The 19,983-nt window shown below is 31.0% G+C and overlaps 1 protein-coding gene across 1 annotated transcript in view; it reads right to left on the bottom strand.

The window, feature by feature from the left end:
• LOC143241717 (glutaryl-CoA dehydrogenase, mitochondrial) overlaps window positions 1-19,762 on the bottom strand; it is a 33,686-nt gene extending 13,924 nt beyond the window's left edge. The window contains exons 1-7 of the mRNA XM_076484947.1: window positions 18,922-19,762; window positions 13,934-13,981; window positions 13,014-13,148; window positions 11,309-11,432; window positions 8,805-8,914; window positions 3,424-3,553; window positions 1,647-1,863 (exon numbers count right to left, since the gene is read on the bottom strand). Coding sequence (XP_076341062.1) covers window positions 1,647-1,863; window positions 3,424-3,553; window positions 8,805-8,914; window positions 11,309-11,432; window positions 13,014-13,148; window positions 13,934-13,981; window positions 18,922-19,117 — 960 coding nt within the window. The 5' untranslated portion in view covers window positions 19,118-19,762. The remainder of the gene's footprint in view (window positions 1-1,646; window positions 1,864-3,423; window positions 3,554-8,804; window positions 8,915-11,308; window positions 11,433-13,013; window positions 13,149-13,933; window positions 13,982-18,921) is intronic.
• Window positions 19,763-19,983: the final 221 nt, after the last annotated feature.

Raw genomic sequence — 19,983 nt, 5'->3', positions numbered from 1 at the left:
CCCACTTTTAGAAGTATGACTGCCCAGAAATCTAACAAAACTGCATTAAATGACTTAATCAGTATGTTTTCATGTGAAATAGAATGAATACCTGTCTTATTCTCCAAGAGTTTGAGCTATGTGACAGCTGAACAGGAGGTAAATTCATACCCCGTTTGCCTCGTTTCGAGGCTGAAATCCTTGTTTAATTATGTTGCTAACTCTTTCTGAAGCACAAAGATGGGTTTTGTCTATGACTTCTGTGTGTGTGGATTCTCATGTGCTACAAGATACCACACCATAGTTAGCTTATAAATTGTTGCAAGTTTCTTTTTGGATTGTCTTGATGCCCATATTGAACCATATTCCTTTGTTTTACAATGCCAAGGGATATTCCCATCTCATAAATTACCAAACTGACACATCTTATATTAACTGTGGTTGTCACTTTTGTTTGCCTACTTGCATATTCAAATTTGTTTACACATAATGAATTTAAGAGTTAGTACAATAACTGCTGTACTTACATTTCAGATATTATGTATTCCAAAAACTTGAAAGATCTAACAGATTTTTAAAAATGGATGATATAAAGTGTCCACTTGCTGATATTTTGAGATCAACATTGACTGAAACTGGCAGAAACTTGTATGGAATGGGGAATGTTGATATGAAAACCAATATGTAGGACTGAGGTCACAGCACACTGAGTATTTTTATGAAGCAAAACAGGAAGATAACAAAGAAAGGTAACTATGCTAAGCTACAATGATGGTCAATAGCAGCCATGCTAGAAGAAATGTGCAATGCAAGTTCAATCACCTGAAATACCATGATAATGATAACATAAATATTACTTACAGAAAAGTATCTTTGCCCCTGAAATGGTGCAATAACCTAGAACTTCAGATTTCCAAACACTAACTGAAGATTATTTAGTTAAATAAGTCAGTATTCTTAATTTTACTGAGCACCCAGATGTATGTGTGCACAGAGTTCCAGAGAAAAGACCCAAGTTTTGGTTCCAGTTTGCATGCAGTACTCGTTGGGTTGCATTTCAGAGAAAGATCTTGGTCTAATCATGGTCTTGAAAGACAGGATAATGCATAGCACAGATTCTATAAGAATCTGGTTGATTCTGTGCTGCAGTTCATTTCCTCACTGATAATGATAGCATACCTATTGCTAATTATGAAAAAGTCTTCAACCATACATCCATGCTTTATCAATCACCAGATCGAGTTCTAATAAAACAACAGATGATATTTGTTAAAGTAGACTTTTATGGTTTCACTATTTCATGATCCTGGAAAAAAACTCATGCAATTGTTTTCAAAAATGGTATTGTATTAATGTTCAAAACCTTCTAAAACATACAAGTGTTACTGTCAAATATATACAGTATAGTGCTAAAGAACACAGTAGATCAACACCATGTCAATTCCTTTTTGGAAACAAGTGAATTTCTATCATATTGTTTATCTCCTACATGTTATGTCTCAAGAGTAATACAATCATATGTCTTACCAACTTCTAACACCTTTATTTTTCAAATGTTCAAAAAGTCTATAAAGTTAAAATATTATACAATGTTGGTGATCCTAAATAGTAAAAAGCACTGAAATGCTTACTGGAATCAGAGAAAACATTGTATTAATGCACTTTACCTTCAAGCCTTCTACATGAGGAAGGAGATTAGCTTCAGGAACAACAACATCTTCCATAATAATCATTCCGGTATCAGAAGCACGCAAAGAAAACTTTCCTTCAATTTTTGGTGTTGTCAGACCTGACATTCCCTTTTCCAAGATAAAACCACGAATTATGTTGTCATCACATTTGGCCCAAACAATAAATACATCTGCTATTGGTGAATTTGTAATCCTGTAATACAGCATACAATTATATATATAATATTAAAACACACACACACACAAAGAGTATATATAATGCTGTTTCTAAATGTCCAAGACAACTAAAACATAACTACATCACCTTTTCCATCAATACATGCAATATTATTGTATGACTATACTTCCGTGTTGATATTTGGCTTATTCAGTTGTGCTAGAATGTTGTCAGACATAAAAAAAACTGTTTAGTATGTGTACAGTGCATGTGTTTTCTTATAGTAAAGCTACATTAAGCCAACTGCTGTGTCCACAAAGGAAATAAAATCCCTGATTTTAGCATTGTAAAATGGAAGACTTTCCACTTTTAACTGGAATTCATTGGTGTCAAGACTGTCATTGGAGTAAATGGCCTAACAGTTGGTATGTTAGAGTGACATTAAAAGTTTGAAAGAGATAAGGAGAATAATTTGTCTTGTCAAAGAATGTTCTGAACTATTGAACCCATCTGTGTGAACTCTGACAAAAGACAAACATTACTGGAAGTTCAGGATACAACAGCAGTAACTCATCTAACAACATATGTGATTGATATATGGACACTGTTGCAATAAAAATAGTTCTGCTTGTCAGCTGAATTCTAAACCAATTTAATTTGTCGAAATGGACTTCTGACAACAAGAAGAGGACTGTATTGTGTTTAAGGTGCAACTTTGATCTCCATAGTGTAAATAATTTTGTACATACTTTTAACTTGTTTCAATTATATGTATGTATATATATATATATATAAATTTTAAAACAAGTGGGGTGTGTGCTATTTGTTTATTGTCAACTTTATCACTAGCAAGCCACAGACACTTACTGTAGAAGAATCCTTAGCCCAATACACCCATAAATTCACATTAGTTGATCTACACAGTAAAAGGCCTACAAGTATATGCAGGCATGAGATCAGTAGATGCCATGAACTATGACAAATTTACAGTAGCTTTGTTAAAAAAATATGAATTTACTAAAGAAAGGTTCAGAGACGTTAAAGCTGAAAAATGTAAAAAAAAAGTTAGGCTTTATTTTAGACTAGATGATTTTCTTTTATTTGAGAATACAGAATGATATTTATAAACAATCTCCCTAAATAATTTTGATTCACTCTACTATATCTTTGTAATTTTGTCCCTTATTTTTAGAGCATGTTGCTATGGAATTAAAAGCTTATTCATACAAAAACCTACCTTGTCAGTGGTTAACTACTTAGTTACTAAATTAATGTTGGTAAATGTTCATTGTAAAAGTTAACACTATATGCATTCTAACACAATTCATAGATTATACAAGGTTAAGTTATATATACATCACTTAGAGCATAGCAAATCTAAAAACAATTAGGTTCTTACATAAGCACAGTTTAATTTACTATTTCTAAGTAGTCTTTCATTACATATAAATAATCATAATTCTGCATGACACTTAAACCGTTTTGCTTTGTTTTTTGTTCCATGGTGGTCCTATCAATTATTTCTGATTTGCTGTCAAGAAACTATGAAGTTTAACAAACTAGAAAACATTAAATAATATTGTTTTCTAAACTTACCATGTCTTACTACCATTCAAAACATAAACTTTGTCTTTAGAGTTATATTTAGCTTTTGTTTCCAAACTTCCTGGATCACTTCCATGATTGGGCTCTGTCAAACCAAAGCAGCCAACCAGCTCCCCATGGGCTGCAACGTGTTTAAACATGATTTTGTAAAATTATTTATTAACAGTGTAATAGCAATAAACATTGATTTTGCCATATAATTTGCAGAAAAATAGTGGTAATAAATCTCTTTGAAGCAAGAAAAATGGATCAAATTTGCTAACTCTGTAGTGACTTTAGTCATCAAAACTTTATAAAATACTGATCACTCTACGTACACATACTCTGGAGAGGTGTTTTGTAAGATAAAAATAAATATCTTTTATAAGTGAACATAACATACAAGCAGAGCAGGGCAGTTAGTGGAATTTGTTAATTAATTAGTTGTTGGACCCACTAATGAATTACAGGCATTCAAGTTTTATTATTTTTATATGAGATTTAGATAGTTAGAATGATCTACAATAGCCATAAATGGAAGATCTACCTTTGATTAGTTGGTTATTTTCATGAGTAGTTATATAAATCAAAATAAGCTGAAGAGCCTAAAAAAAATTAAAATAATAACAAGAAAACATAATAGATAACTTTGACAAAAGTTGGAATAATCAAAAACAGAAGTAACGAAAAAACTAATTTTGCCCAGTTGGTTATTTTATACAATGATAATAGACTGAAACAATTATATAGATCAAATTAACCTCCCAACTCTAAACATGGGAAGTTTTTCTTTTTTCTTGTACACTACATTTCACTGTTAAAAGAAGTTGCTTGTAACATAGTTTTATAATGTTCTGTTTGTAGTTAAGCACAAAGCCATGCAATAGCTTATGTGTGTTGATCATGGATATTTAAACTCAGTTCTTTTAGCATTATAAACCTTTCAGACTTGCAGCTGACCTACTGAGATGCATTTTATAATTTAGCTGGTAATATGTTTACACTGAGCATACTTTCAGATTGATCATCTTGTTTTTTTGCCAATAAATTTTGTTAAATTTACCTGAATCTTGGGTAAACATAATAGTAGCAGGTCCTAAAGATATAAATCTCAGATATGTCAAATGAAAGTCAGCAAGTAAGGTTTAATGAAGTAACTTCACTCAAATAACTTTTTTCAGTATCTACTTTTTAAAAAACATTTATATTTTCAAATATTTTAAAGTAATTTTTAGAAGAATTAATTGTACTTTTATTCCAGTACCTTTCATTTTATATATTTCATTACAATTATCAAAATACAAATTTGCTGTGAGCAGTCAAAATGCAAGGTGTACACAAGAACTCTGAAGCAACAACAAAGCTTTGGAACAAGGGACCTAGAGGCATACCTGGCATGCTTGCTCTGTTAATGGCATAGAAATGTTCAAGTCTCTAGCCTATCTTACATAGCCGTACGTTTCAACAGGCTATTCAGATTTTCAGCCCTCCACACACAGGGCTTGACTATGATAACTGAAAACCAGTGGCTTCTCAAAATGAATAAGAAATTTTGTGCATAATAGTTGGTTGAATAAGTATACTTGTTTTTTTAATTCCTTATTATGAAACAATAAGATTTGTAGAACATTCATTATTGGCATTAGTGTTGTAATAAGTTCATGCACAGTTGCCTAAAGTGTAGTTGTAAATACCACAGTAATCCATTATATACAACAAATGTGTTCTAGTTTGGTTTGGTGTAAACTTTGTGAAAAGCTATATGAGGGCTATCTGCATTGCTATCCTAAATTAGTAGTGAAAGACTAGAAGAAAGGCAGCTAGTTAACCTCATCCACTAACAACTCTTGGGCTACTTTTCTACAATGAATATTGGGATTGGTCACCACATTATAAAGCCTTTATGGTTGAAAGGGTGTGTTTAGTGGGACAGGACATCAAACATGCAACCCAGATTGTAAGTTAATTGCTCTTATCACCTGACAATGTCATGCCTATGTGTTCTAAATAACTAATGAAATGACAAATGTTACATCACTACCATTCACTGGTAATTTAGGTAATTTGTGTAAGTCTTTTTCATACAGGGTTTCATTTCTAAACATTATGTAGGGTTTGAGAGAACTGCGGCTGAGTGAACTTTTTACTTTTATTACCCAAGTATTTATTCTGTAGATATGTTTTAATTTTCACTTAAATAAATTTTGGGATGGATACTTTTACTTGAACATGAGTAGCATAATTTAGTACATTTTACAGCCCCTTGTAACACATCTTTTACAGCACCATATGATGGGCTTTGTTTCTTTTGAATTTCGTGCAAAGCTACACAAGGGCTACAGTTATGACAGAAAGTGTTCGTACCCCTGTGTCATGAGTTGTTTTTCCTCACAACTTAAAAAGTATCATGATTAGGATAATGAAAGTGTGGTGTATTATAAATATTATACTAACACACATCTACATAAATTTGTATGTAAAATGAACAACAAAAACTGTTTATAAACAAATAACCAAACATAGGAGGGGCAGAAAGTGTTTGTGTGTCTACTTTAATGGTCAGTTGTGTAACCTTTCAGGTGAATTATTTGGCACAATCTCTCCTCATAGCCCTTCATGATTGTTTGACAGTACTCAACTGGTATTTTCTTTCATTCTTCTTTACAGAAGGCCTCCAACTCTTGAAAGTATTTCAGATGACACTGATGAACCCTGGTCTTCAACTCATGCCAAATGTTTTCAATTGGGTTGAGATCGGGTGACTGTGACGGCTACTCCAGAACGCTTATACGATTCCTCTGCAACCAGGATTGCACATATTTCGACATGTGCTTAGGTTCATTGTCATGCTAGAAGATCCAATGACACCCAAGCCACAAGTTCCGAGCATCATTCTTGATACAAGTACCTAATATATCAACATACTCTTCTTTTTTCATGATTCTGTTGACGCGGTGAAGGTTGCCTACACCAGAAGAGCTGAAGGAACCCCATAGCATGATCGAGCCACCTCCGTGTTTAACTGTAGGGATGGCGTTCTTTGGAAGACTTCGTTCCCCCTTCTTACGGAAAATATTGCGAACATCATTGTGGCCAAAAACCTCGATTTTAGTCTCGTCTGACCAAAGAATGCTCTTCCAATAGGCAAAGGGTTTATCTACATGCTTTCTTGCATACTTCAATTGTGCTTCTAAATGAACAGGCTTTAAATATGGAGTTCTACGAGGATAGCATGCTTTGAACCCAGAAGAGCATAACATGTTCGTAACTGTAGAGGTTCTTACTTCAACCCCAGTTTCCCTTACCAGTTTCTGTATGTCATTACGTGTTAAATGAGGATTTATAGTAACTTCTCTGAAAACCTTCCTCTTGATTCTTTCTGGAATTTTGGTGGGGCGTCCGGAACAAGGGAGGTTAGCAGTTGATCCTGTAAGCTTAAATTTGGCAATTATGCTTTGAACAGTAGATTTCGGCACATTAAGTTGTGTAGCAATACCGGAAAGAGACTCATGAGACTTGTATTTTACAATAATTCGTTTTTTTTTTAAATCGCTGGACAGTTATTTCCTGTTCGTCATGATTACCAAGCGGATAATGACGGAGATGATGCTAAATTGCCAGGAGTAAATTTTTTGCTGGCTAAATTCCAATAATTATGAACCCAGTGTCTAGTTCTGGAATGGCATAATGTTATTATTCACCAAACTAAACTAAATTTTTACAGGAATATCAGTTTTTTCACACGTTCTGAAATGTACGAACACTAACTGCTCCTCCTATTTTTCGTTATTTGTTTATAAACAGTTTATTTATCATTTAATTTAATTTACATAAAGATGAAAGTAAATGTGTGTTAGTATAATATTTATAATATATAACATACGTCTCTTAGCCTAATCGTGATACTTTTTAAGTTATGAGTAAAAAACTACTCGGGACACAGGGGTACGAACACTTTCTGTAGTAACTGTACCTGCGCTAGACATCCCTAATTTAGCAGTGTAAGACTAGAGGGAATGCAGTTAGTCATCACCACCCACCACCAACTCTTGGGCTATGCTTTTACCAACTAATAGTGGATTGACCATCACATTATAATGCCTGCATAGCTGAAATGGCAAACGTGTTTGGTGCGATGGGGTTTCAAAACCACGTTGTTGGATTACGAGTCAAGTGTCTTAACCACCTGGCCATGGTATATATACACATACATATTTCAGGCCACCATTTTAATATGCATTTTCTTACTCTTCTAGTTTGTGTTTTCTAGCATAGAAAATATACTCATATACTCATGTATATACCCTGCAGACTTTACACTTTTTTAACTTCCTGAATGCTCATATCATAAGCAGGAATGTAAGTATTATTAAATAGCTGTATTCTAAACAAAATTGTGATCAAACAAATTATCTTAGATAAAAACTATACACAACAGAAAGTGTTGTTTTTTTAACCTGATGGTTTTCTAGCAAGAGTTTCGGTGAGATACATAGAGTGGTTAAGTTGTTCATGATGTTACAAAACACAGATTTAAGAAATCAATTTAACATAAAACACTAACCAAAGCACTGAAATTTGGACCTTTCTTCTTTAGAAGCAAACTGCATTCTCACTTTGCACATACAGAAGAAAGGTTCACCTTTTCAAAGTATTTAGGTTATACAGTTTCACATCTTTGTATTTAAATTAGTAAAATACAAACTTTTCACTAAATACTGTATTTCTTCATCATGCTTAAACAGCAAGTGCAAATGCTTTTACTCAACACTTTTTAAAACAGAAAGTTTGAATGTTGAAGCAAAAACCCACAAATATATTAAATGATAAATCAACCATAAATAATACAGTAAATTTCCAATACTTCTGTGTTTCTCTATTAATTGTAAGGACTTCAGTATAAGGCACAAGATTTACTTATTACAGGCCTAAAATATGCCACTTGTACATTCTAGCAAATGATTAATTTAATAAGTGAAAAACACTCAATGCTCTGGCTACAATGAAACTGGAGGTATCTTTTCTTGGATCTTTTGTATATAAAAAATAAATGACTAAGTCATGCAGCAATGTTTGAAGTTCAGATAAAGTGATCCCCAGTTTTTGTACTACTAACCAAAGAAAATCCAGTCAGCTTGAAACACCTGTTACTGCAAGGGCCTTGTTTGGTTCTTTGAAACAAAGAATAGGACTGACTTTAACATTTATAATGCAACATTCACTGAAGTTACAGTTTATATTGAATGGAATCAAGTATTCATAGTATGAAACATTTGATTTGCAAATTAATGTGCTAACTACTCGGCCATGAAAGAAATGATATAAACAAAAGTTAGTAGTTGGTTTTGAGATAACAGACTTAGTCATGGTTAGATTTTAATAAAATTTCTCACCAAGTTTTGAAAGATACTTTTCTCTCTGTTCTTCTGTGCCATAAGCATAGATCGGGTGCATTACCAGGGATGACTGCACACTCATGGCTGATCTATAGCTGCTGTCCACTCTATAATATACCATACACTAAAATCAATAGATGTAAACAGGTGCACCTCAACAACTTCTTTTAACAGTTGGTCCAATAGGTTTTGATTTCTCTCACATACTTTAACAAGTACTAAATAATTTGGATTTGAATGTTAGGAAGATGTTTAAACCTTATACATATATTTAATTTGTAAATAAATTATATTTCTAAATAAAAGAAGCAGAAACTCCAGTCCTGTTATAAGAGACGTCGCTATTAAAACAACTTAAGAAGAGGTACTTACAAAGCTTTATTGAGAAGTCAAAATATGTTAAAGTTTGAGAACACCACAGTGAAGAAATTTAAGTTGGAACAACTTCAAACCCACAAATGGTTATTTCACTCATATAAAATCAGATATTAGCTGGTACCTATAGATTAATCTCATGCCATAACCATGATAACAGTATTAAGAAATTACTTTGCATACCCAAATAACTAATTATAATTCATCAATTTTTTCCTGACATCAGCAGTAAATCCTATTATGTTAGAGTAGTCAAACAAATTCTAAAACTGAAATGTAATAGAAACATTCAATTCTGACTTTTCTCTATGGATTACTAGCATTTTAAGCAGCTCAAGACATAAGAACATACATTGTAAATCCCGAAGGAATAATAGAATAGGATTATAGAAGAAAGTTTTTTTAATCATCTTAAAGAGAAAGTGTGCTTTTGCCCCAAAGGAAAACAAAGTGAATATAACTGAATGTAATGGTAAAATTCAACTAATGTTTATCTGTTAAAAATTATTTTTTCTAATATTAGAAAACTGCTTTAGTTGGTAACTTGATATACTAGTCTGATAGGTATGACATTTTGTTTAACCAAAATTCAAGTAAATCAAAGCATGTTTATTCTAAAAAAGCTAACCAAAAAAAAAAAAAAGACAGAGAAATCACCTTTAAAAAGGAATGTCCAGCCATAAAAGTCTATTTATTTTGTCAGTGAAAAGCAAAATGGGTCTGAAGAATGTTTAAGAGGGTAAAAGTGTCAGTTTTGAAAAATAAGTTAGGGTTATTCAAATTAATTTGGATAGCAAGGTAGTTTTTTATGGTAGTAACAGACACATCTTGGAAAATGTTAACTCTACAGGGTGAAACTAAAGTTTCTTGGCCCTACATGTAAATCTATTCTATGTAAATAATGCTTTATCAACACAAACAAAACTCATTGGTTCTATGCCAGTCTGTATGACATCATTCATACTGTTCAAATATTCTTCTACATTATTTTGAAATGTATGAAAACGAAAAGAATCAGTATATTATTCTTTCTTTTTTGAATCATTCAAGATTTCCAGTTTTGTTTTAATTTATTCTTATAATACATCAAATTTGAAACACAATGAAAAAGTTTGAAGTTGATTATAAAAGATACAACACTTTTATTGCTGTCCTTAACTTTTGAAAATATTTTCACACAAAATTAACTTTTTATTTCCTTTAAGTTATCACAAAAATATCACTGAGTAACTTAAACTGGCACTTTACTCATTTCTAATAAATAAGAATACACAAAACTTATCTCTAAAACAATGTTATACATATAACTTAAAACTAATTTAAAAATGAAAATGAATTGCTAATGAAATATTGAAAACCATACTAATGATTCAAGTAACTTGTAAATTGCAATTTAAAAATCATATTAGATAATACACTATCTAATAAACAGATATGCAGCTGAAAACCACATTTAAATAACATTTTGGAATGAAGTTTGGTTTCAAGAAGATGTAGGGTTCATACACTTTTTGTACTGATTATTCATCTGTGTCAACCACAAATACTTCTCAGTACACAAACATACTATTTTGTAAACTGTCCTTTTTCTTGGCCAATCACCTTAAAATATCTCTTGAGATATTTGAAGAATTAAAAACATAACTGAATAAATAATTACAATTGCTTCATAAGTTACTTTTGGACATGAAACTGAGTCTCAAAAGCTAAAGGATAACACGTGAAGAGTCTATGAATTTATCAATTATAATTTTAATAGCATTAATACAAATTTATTGGGTTTTAATTTAATAAAACTAATACAAAGTTCAAATATTTTATCATATTGAATTATATAAGACAGACTACTGTACACTGAAAGATGGTCAGAGTAACAAAGTACAATGTTGATGAAGCTGTATGTGTTTCTTTGAGCACCTAGAACATTTCAGTAATGTCCTTACCTATCAGTGAGAATTATTTGAAGGATAATAAGCTTAATACAGAAAGTTTCAAAGTAATTCACATACATTTTTTATGTAATTTCAATTTTATATTTATTTTGATTTTCATTAATGGAACAGTTTATAGTGAATCTCAAAGCTTCAGAGACATTTCACATAATCTATCAATAGACGACAACTTACCGTTCACATTCTCGTGCAATGAGTCCGTAAGCCACATAAGAAACTCCAGCACATCCATAACCTGATATAGTAGGGCCAAGAACTCCTAATGCCCCCATTTCTGGTAGGATTTCTTGGTGAAATACTAACAAAAACAACAACAAAAAATTAGGCAATTAACATAAATATCTGATCAACATATAGCTGAAAAATTCAACTTAGTTTTACAGAAGTAATAACAATGTTCATTTTTCTGTGTCCTTAACCACTGACCTGTGGTGACCTTGAACTTTCTTAAGCTCTATAATTCACAAGTTATTTATCCAAACTTGTCAAAATGTTGTAATATATTGACTAACACCAATGACATATTTCTGAATAACTGGGGGCTAAAGACAAAAACTTACTGTGAATCATACCATCTAATTGTTTGAGTTAAAATTCATACAGCATAAATAAAAAATACACAGACTAATGTTCTTTTTCTAGACATAATTGTTAATTATTACTAAAAGTTTCAAGCTCATAATCACAGCCTAAGAAAAATTTCTACACAGACTGGGTGAAGCTTCTCTGAAGAACTCTAGGAAATGATGATGACCATGTGCTAAATGAAAAATGTTAGAGTTCGTAGAAGATAGCTTTCCAAAGGAAAACTTAAGCTTTCTTTTCTCTTTGTATATGCACATGTAGATAGGTTCTGTAAACAAATGATGAAACTAATCTGAAAGTTATCTTTAGAGAATTAAATAGAAAGGCCATATGCACAATAAATTACAGGTGAGGTAAGTTCACAGAGAAATAATCCTCAATAAAAAGATATAGATTCTTTTTTTAAAGTACTCTTTCCCAAACTATACCTGTAATAATGTTTTAAAATTCAAAACTAAAGGTGTTAATTTCATAATGTGTGTTTCAACATTTGAGATAGTGATGCAGTGATGAATCTAATTGAGAAGTTATAAAAACAAAACAAAATATGATACCCACTCATAATTTAAGTTCTTTAAAATATGGCTATCATTCATTCATATTTCTTTGTAGAGAAGACAGTAAAACTTAACTGGCAACCATAAAAGCTCACTTAGATGCTAAAGTGTAGGTGTCATTTTCCATATGTAATAATTACTACACCTGAACCATATCTGGTACTGAGACTCACAACAAAAAACATCAAAGTATTTTTATTACATGTATTACTCACTGCCACCAGATATTTATATAATTTACTGTGACACAAGTAAGTCTTTACTGTTTTTTATTCAAGAATAATTGATCACTTTTGGCACTAATCAATTTAATACTAATTTTGATCAATTGATTATTTTATGCAACACTAATTGATTCAATTAATATCCATAGGTATTATATCTATTAACCAAGTGAAATATAGTTGAACTTTAATGGGCAAGTTTAACTGAATTTGTTATTTAACCTTCACTATGACATTGAGTATAACAAATACGGACTCAACACAAACGTAATATTTTATAAAAGTGACACTGACAATTTTCATACTTTCAAAGTTGATAACTAATTTTTGTGCAAGTGCCTTAAGCAAGTTTGTGCAATTTCTTTATGTATACTTTTTGATAATTACTTTAATACAAGTCAGATAAGCTACTGATTCAGTTATCGAATACAAATATATTTAGTGTGCTTTTGACACATTCATAGCTAAACACAATCTCTGTTACAAGTTTATTCTTAGTCAAAAAATATATACTTTCTTTCCTATTGGCCATCAGAATCCTCGACATTAGTTTCTCTTGGCAGTATGTACGAAACTGATCTCTGATTAACTGTTCCTCTTCCGTAAGTTGGCTATCCAAGTTGAATGCATCTTGCCAGTCAAAATTTGCTGTTAAAATCAAAATGATTGATCACGGTTATTTGTTATGATCAGTTTACATAACATGAAAACAACAAAGAGAAATTTATTCTCAATTAGCAGAATTAAAAAATAAAGTATATATTTCAAAACACCTCAGAGACTGAAATGCACAATACAGTGTGTTTTCTGGCTTATAATTCTTCTACCATTGACCACTAATGTCACAAAGTAGAAGAATATTTCTCATTACGTTGTACATGTAAATACATACTTAACTCCTTGATATTTGAAATCACTATACATAACACACATTTTTTTAAAGATTTTTAAAGTCCTAGCAATTAAGTTTGTTGTGATTATTTACATTTTGAAATACCTACAATCAAATAATTCAAAAAATCAAATTATCTAAATAGTGCTAGTATTATATCACAAATATAGTCATTGTTACAAAAGCTATAAGATAGACACTTCTGTCAAAACGATGGGTATGATCGTAGCTCAGCAAAGATGTTTGATACTTAACTTCTAACTTGAATTACTTTTATTTAATTAACAGGTATTATTGTTAATAATAAATTGGAAAGGACATTGAAATAAATAAAAGTATTGGATGAACTAGTATAACAGCTTAGTTTATTCCATAGAAGTTTATACAATCTCAAGTAACTAACACATTTAATAATGTACACAAGTTATTTTGAAATCTTAACAAATAAAAATGTCTTTATTCAAATAAGTCTTTTTCAGTAATTTTTATGGCTGTCCAATAGTTATTGTTTTGTATAAATAGAAGAATTTTATGGACTTACACTTAAAAGCATTTTCTTTTTTTCTCTTTTCAACTCTAAGTTGAGCTTCTAACAATAGTTAAGGAACTACAGTTAGGAAAATGAAAATGGTAATATAATTTGCATGACTTACTTGAATAATAAAGAACTTAAAATAAAAATTACAAAGTTGCATCAACATGAAAATATTGATGTGTTTGTAATAAATTATTATATTACAAACTTGAATAATGGCACAGTACTCCAGAAAATATTTATTTAAAGATGTTTTACTATTAGAGGCATATAAACTTTATTTGACGTAGGCAAATTCTCCAGATAAAGCTATTGGCATCTTGTACATATATTAATATTAAATGTATTAGTTCTATGTCATCTTCAATCATAGAACTTTTTTGATTTCATCATTACGTACTATATACTAAAAAAAAAAAAATCATTTTCTCTGCTGCTTTAGTGTTGGCATGACAGTCAACTGACCAATATCATATTTTGCCATATATTTCTATGAATGTCCTTTTAAATAGTGAACTGAATACATGGGAATATGTAAACAGTTTTTTCTCCTCACAAGTAGTCACTAAATCTATATAAATATGTAATAAGTTTGAATGGATAACATGTCTTTATTATATCAAAAGGCCACATATTAATACTTAATGATGTGCAAAACCATTTGCTTAACAAATCTCATGATTATCAACAATATTAAACAATTACTTGTATTAATTATGTACTTTTATATTTTCAATTTTTATAACATGGATAAATAAATATACTTTTTATAGCATAGGTTACTAGAATCAAATGTGTTTGCTGCACATACTTGCAGGAGTTCAATTATTCCAAATGGATTGAGACTTTACTGAAGTTTAACCATGTGTAGATTCAATGATGATGATAAGACACATTAGAGTATATCTCTAATTAAATGGAACTCTTCACAACTGATTGCTTATTGGTTGAGAATTTTTTAAAAGGGAAGTTCTTCAAGGTATACTTTGTAATTTTGTTCTACAGAAAAAAGTTTTAATGAACAGTGAAGCTAAGAAGCTGAAATTACTGTCAGTGAAAGTAATAAGATTTAGAAACATCTCAGTAATCTATTTCATCATTTAAATAGTTAAATAATAGTTTTATACATATCAACACATGATGTCATATCTACAAACAAGGCAATGTTTGTTTGGAAGTCTTTTTTTCTTGCCATCAAAATGGCAAAACAGTCAAAACTACGTATAAGTACAGTTAGTTGAATATGTGACCCATGTTGACGTTACTTACTAATCTACACCCTACATACTTTGTGACTGTTAGTAAAATCAAAGTCATATCAACACCAGTCGTGTTTTCACTTCTCTACCGTTGCCACTACAGCAACTAAATCGTTCCATAAAACTGACAGTATGATAAAGAACTCTCCATTTTAAGTAAAATTTCTCATTCCAAACAACTCAACCTGTTCTAGAAGACTGCATCAAATAAGTGTTACTGAATCTATCAAGATAATGCTGTCCAAGCAATAGTGACAGTATGAGTGTCTATTTGTTTATGGTATCTAAGTAACATTTCTTTCTTCATTGCTGAAAATCCCCATGTTATGCATAGAGCATTTTTTTTCTTCGAAACGTATGTCCACTCTACATGCTTTTAAGCCACAAGCAATAAAAATGGAACCTTCTTAACACTGAAATACAAATGTTCGTAAATAGTTCTGTGTCCCAGTCACTTCTCGCTTCTGTGTCTGGAGTAATGTTTGCAATGAAGGAGTAATAAATGTTATTGTACCAAGTTCACAGTAAATGTTACAATTATTCACTATCAAACATATTTTCTGTTGTTATGGGTAATGCAGTAAACATGAAGATTGCTTACAAAGTTAACATTTTCCTCATCTGGAACTGTATTTCTCATAACAGTTATTCCTTATACATCTGCCTTTGAGATTTTCTGCATGCCATTCACCTTGAGCTATCATCCACCTAAGATACACGTTATAATGTGAACTGCAATAGTGCAAGATGCAATAATTATATGACAGTAGCTCTTCACCAGTGGGAAGGCAACCATATAACATGGAGAAATTGAAAACATTATCACCAATTATCTTTGTTAGAACCAATATTCCAGCTCTCAATTCCACGAATACTCTCTACATATTGTGCAGCTTAATAAGTTTGATAATTATGTCTCAAAAGTCTTGAAACCTGTAGGATAACACTGCAGACAGCTGTTGTAGAAATTGTTTTCTGGTTAATATCCCAAGCTGACCTGTTCTTAAATCCTGGTTATCAAGATTCACCCAGTTTGTTAGATGAAGAATGGAAGTAGTTTCAGCTGTTTTATGTTACGTAAAGCAATGTTTTACTGCTTCTCTGTTTCCTTCTGTTTCTCCTTTGCTAATGTTAAATGAAAATCACGTATTATAAAACAAGAAACTGGTTAAAGAAATCTACAGTCACTTTCTCTCACAGTCTCTGCTTCATGAAAGAGATTTCAGACAAATTGCTGACTCCATATTTAGCTGATCACAATGAGATTCTTGAAACCAATGGCAAATAAGGAAGAGAAATTCAGAATTGTAAGGCAAAAATACAATCAAGAAAAATGAATGAAAATTTATATAACTGTGTGAAAGAGACAAAGTTTTGGGGAATCCAGTTGACTTGTCAATGATAGATTTTTTATGAGATATCCAGCTGAGTGACTCACATATCTGAATATATTTTATGTATGTTAAATATTGTATTTCACTATTTTGCATAAATTTCTGTCTCATTGTTTCAGACTCAGCTTCAGTCACCAAGAGCTTACTGAAAAATGGCTATCACTTTCTTAAGCACTATCAAATTGACATAAATGTATGCAAGAAAAAGATTTGTAACAAGGTTACTGTTAAATGAATTTCCTGTTGCATGTTTTTATCATCAAAAAACAGGGTGTCATTTGTTTATAATATTATAGCAATCATAAACCTAGGTAACATGACAGAGATGTAAGGAAAATCAGCAGCAAGATACAAGTCACAACATATTTATACTTAGCTAGTTTACAAAACAGTTGATTACAATACTTGACACATCAGTCAGTGTTACAATATACATGAAAACAACTAATCATGTATGCAATACAAAACATGTGCTCACACACAGATAATTTCTTTAAATCATTAGTTACATAGTGGCAGAACATCTAAAATATAATAAATTTCTTATTAATATTATCATGCACCTAATTTTCCAATACAATAAGTGAGTATACTATACAACTCTCCTAATGCATTAACAATATTCTGGATATTTGTATAATGCTATAGGGTACAGGTATATGTTCAAATGAAAGTCTTCATGGTTCAACTGTCATACTATTCTTAGGAACTTCAGAAAATATATATAGCAGAATACTTATATTCATACATTATATATTTTCACAAAATGTCTAAAAAAGTACAAAAATAAAATACAGGTAGAACATATTTTCAACTAACTTACTTGTATTCCAAATAACAACATTTAATTTCTGTAAAATTAGAAACCATTTACTATTAGTTTCTTAAACAGGAAGAGCCAATGTTGAACAAAGTCTCTATATAAGAGTTTGCACATTTGCAAGTTAAGGCCTAAAAAAAAATGTAGAACCAGATAATAAATATTTTTGAGCTTCATATAGCATGAGCAACACTGTAAGCACCCTATATCTGATAATACATAAAGTTTTGATGAACCAATACTAATATCCTTCAGGCAAGGGTATAAATGAAAAACTGTTCTCAAAATACATTGTCATTGAAGTACCAGTTAAAAATAAAATATATATAATACACAATAGACTTTTAATATGCAAAAAACATACACCAGGGGCACAGTGCTATAGGTATATAAATGATTTAAAACTTGTTGCAATCATCTTATGCCTATCAATATTTGAGAAGCTATATATGCATTCAGTTCAGAGATAACTGATAGAAAAGTACCCTGTAGAAAAATCTCATTAAATTTTATTTTGCAATACTTTTATTATAAATGGCCAACTAATTTGGGGAAAATATATAACACTGTTAAAGAGTGTAACACTTAGTACTAGAACAATGTTAAATTGTAAAGACTACAAGTTGATCATTCTCAGATACAGAAAATGCCCCATTTCTGCTTTAAGTATATCCCAAGGAATTCATTACACCCATGGAATATTTATGGTCTTTATTCTTACTATAATAGAGCCACGTTTTCTTTTATGTTTAAATGCCAAATCCTATGATTTTTTACCATAAAAAACACACACTGTATTGAGAATAAACCTAAATTAACTTCAGTTCTGCGACACTTTTGAGGCAATACATGGGAGCTCTGGAAATATGAACTTAGTTTCTGAAGATAGCACCACCTAAATGTTAAAACACTGTAGTGTCTTTCATGTAAACTTATGGAAACTGCAATGTAATTGCTCTCAAACACAGAAAATATTAGATTTCTGGACCAAATTAAAAACTAAAGCACACTGTCCACTAGTATGATTTTATTTCTTCTTTCACTCCCCAAATTCATTGTGAGCAAAGTACCTATATCTTCACAGTATGTTTCTCTGAGTGATTGACATAATGTTTTTTTCCTTATCTCTATAACTGATTTTACAGACTTTAAGCCTAATCCCAATTTTTTTCTGTTACAATGAAATAAAATATAAATCTCTCTGGAGCAATTTAAATACTTCTAAAAATTATGGCAAGATGAGGGACCACCTACAGGAAAAAGGTGGGTGAGCATAGCCCTAATACGTGTGAAAATAATTACACAGGTGGTGGGTATCTATTACCTCAACCAGATATGATACGCTTTCAAAGACGAATGTCTTAATAGTTAATCAACAAGATAAAAATGGTGCGATTTGCTGGGATTAGTTAGAACTTAAATTAAAATGTTAAATAATTAATAAACTAGATATTAAAATGTTAAATAATTAATAAACTAGTCATAAATATAAAATAAAATGTTTTCATTTTGAAAGGATACGAGAAGAGGCTGATCTGTGATCACTATCAGGAAAGCTGTTTTTGGTAGTGCTCGCAAAATATCTTGTTCTTGATCTCTGCCATAAATTGCATACCTTATTGATGAAGTTCAATTCACATGGAAGTGACTGGGTATTAACTGTACTGGTGAAGCTTGATCGGAAAACTCCAGCGAGGCCTATTATCATTTTACTCATTGTACACGTATATATATCTAAACCTATCTAACGTTTAACTTTACAAGAAAGTAATAATTAATAGTGGGAAATGGAGACTAGCGATCAAAGTATTAATCTAACGAATACGGAATTAAGAATACTAACAGTAATAATAATAATAAAACAATCAAATCCCACTAAGCCCGAGATTTAGTTATTTTACTTTACTTAACGGGCAAAACATATATACGTAATAAAATTTTCTTATGTTTTAATTAATTCTTGACCCTCACAAATACACATGAAGTCTAAATTACACAAAATATCTTGATGAAAGTACAAGTAGCTCCTATAGATAAACAATTTTCTGAAGGCCAAAACATGAAGACTACTTACTATTTTACAACATATAGGTGACGCTGAGTATATATTTTCTTAGAATAGGACTCTTTAACTTACTTTCAGCAAAAAACACACAATATAATAGACATTATAATGAAATAAAATCAACAATGAAATTTTATAATAACTAGATTTATGTAAAATATAATACACAGTGATAAATCTTAGACAAAAGTAATAATCAACGAAATTACATTATCGAAGAGTGGTTTGCATATATACGTCAAAATATGTATCTCAGAACGACTGTATGGGTATTAACACTGAGACACATTTTTATTTCAAGTGGGTTTCTCGTCGTCAAGTAATACATCAAAATAGTTACCTTACTGTAAGGATGACACACTGGACGTGTACATGTGTGTTTGCCTTCCACAAAGCAGGGAATGCAATTAGCACTTAAGGAAGGATATAATAACAATCTTTTGGTAAAGAAACATTATCTAACATTGGTCTTTATAGAATTTTTGTTTCCCTAACGGGTACCTTCAGCTAGTTTTAAT

This window comes from Tachypleus tridentatus, chromosome 2, assembly GCF_004210375.1.
Source record: "Tachypleus tridentatus isolate NWPU-2018 chromosome 2, ASM421037v1, whole genome shotgun sequence".
NCBI classification, from domain to species: domain Eukaryota; kingdom Metazoa; phylum Arthropoda; class Merostomata; order Xiphosura; family Limulidae; genus Tachypleus; species Tachypleus tridentatus.
Note: the sequence above shows the minus strand (reverse complement) of the source record. Positions and strands in the feature narration are given on the sequence as shown.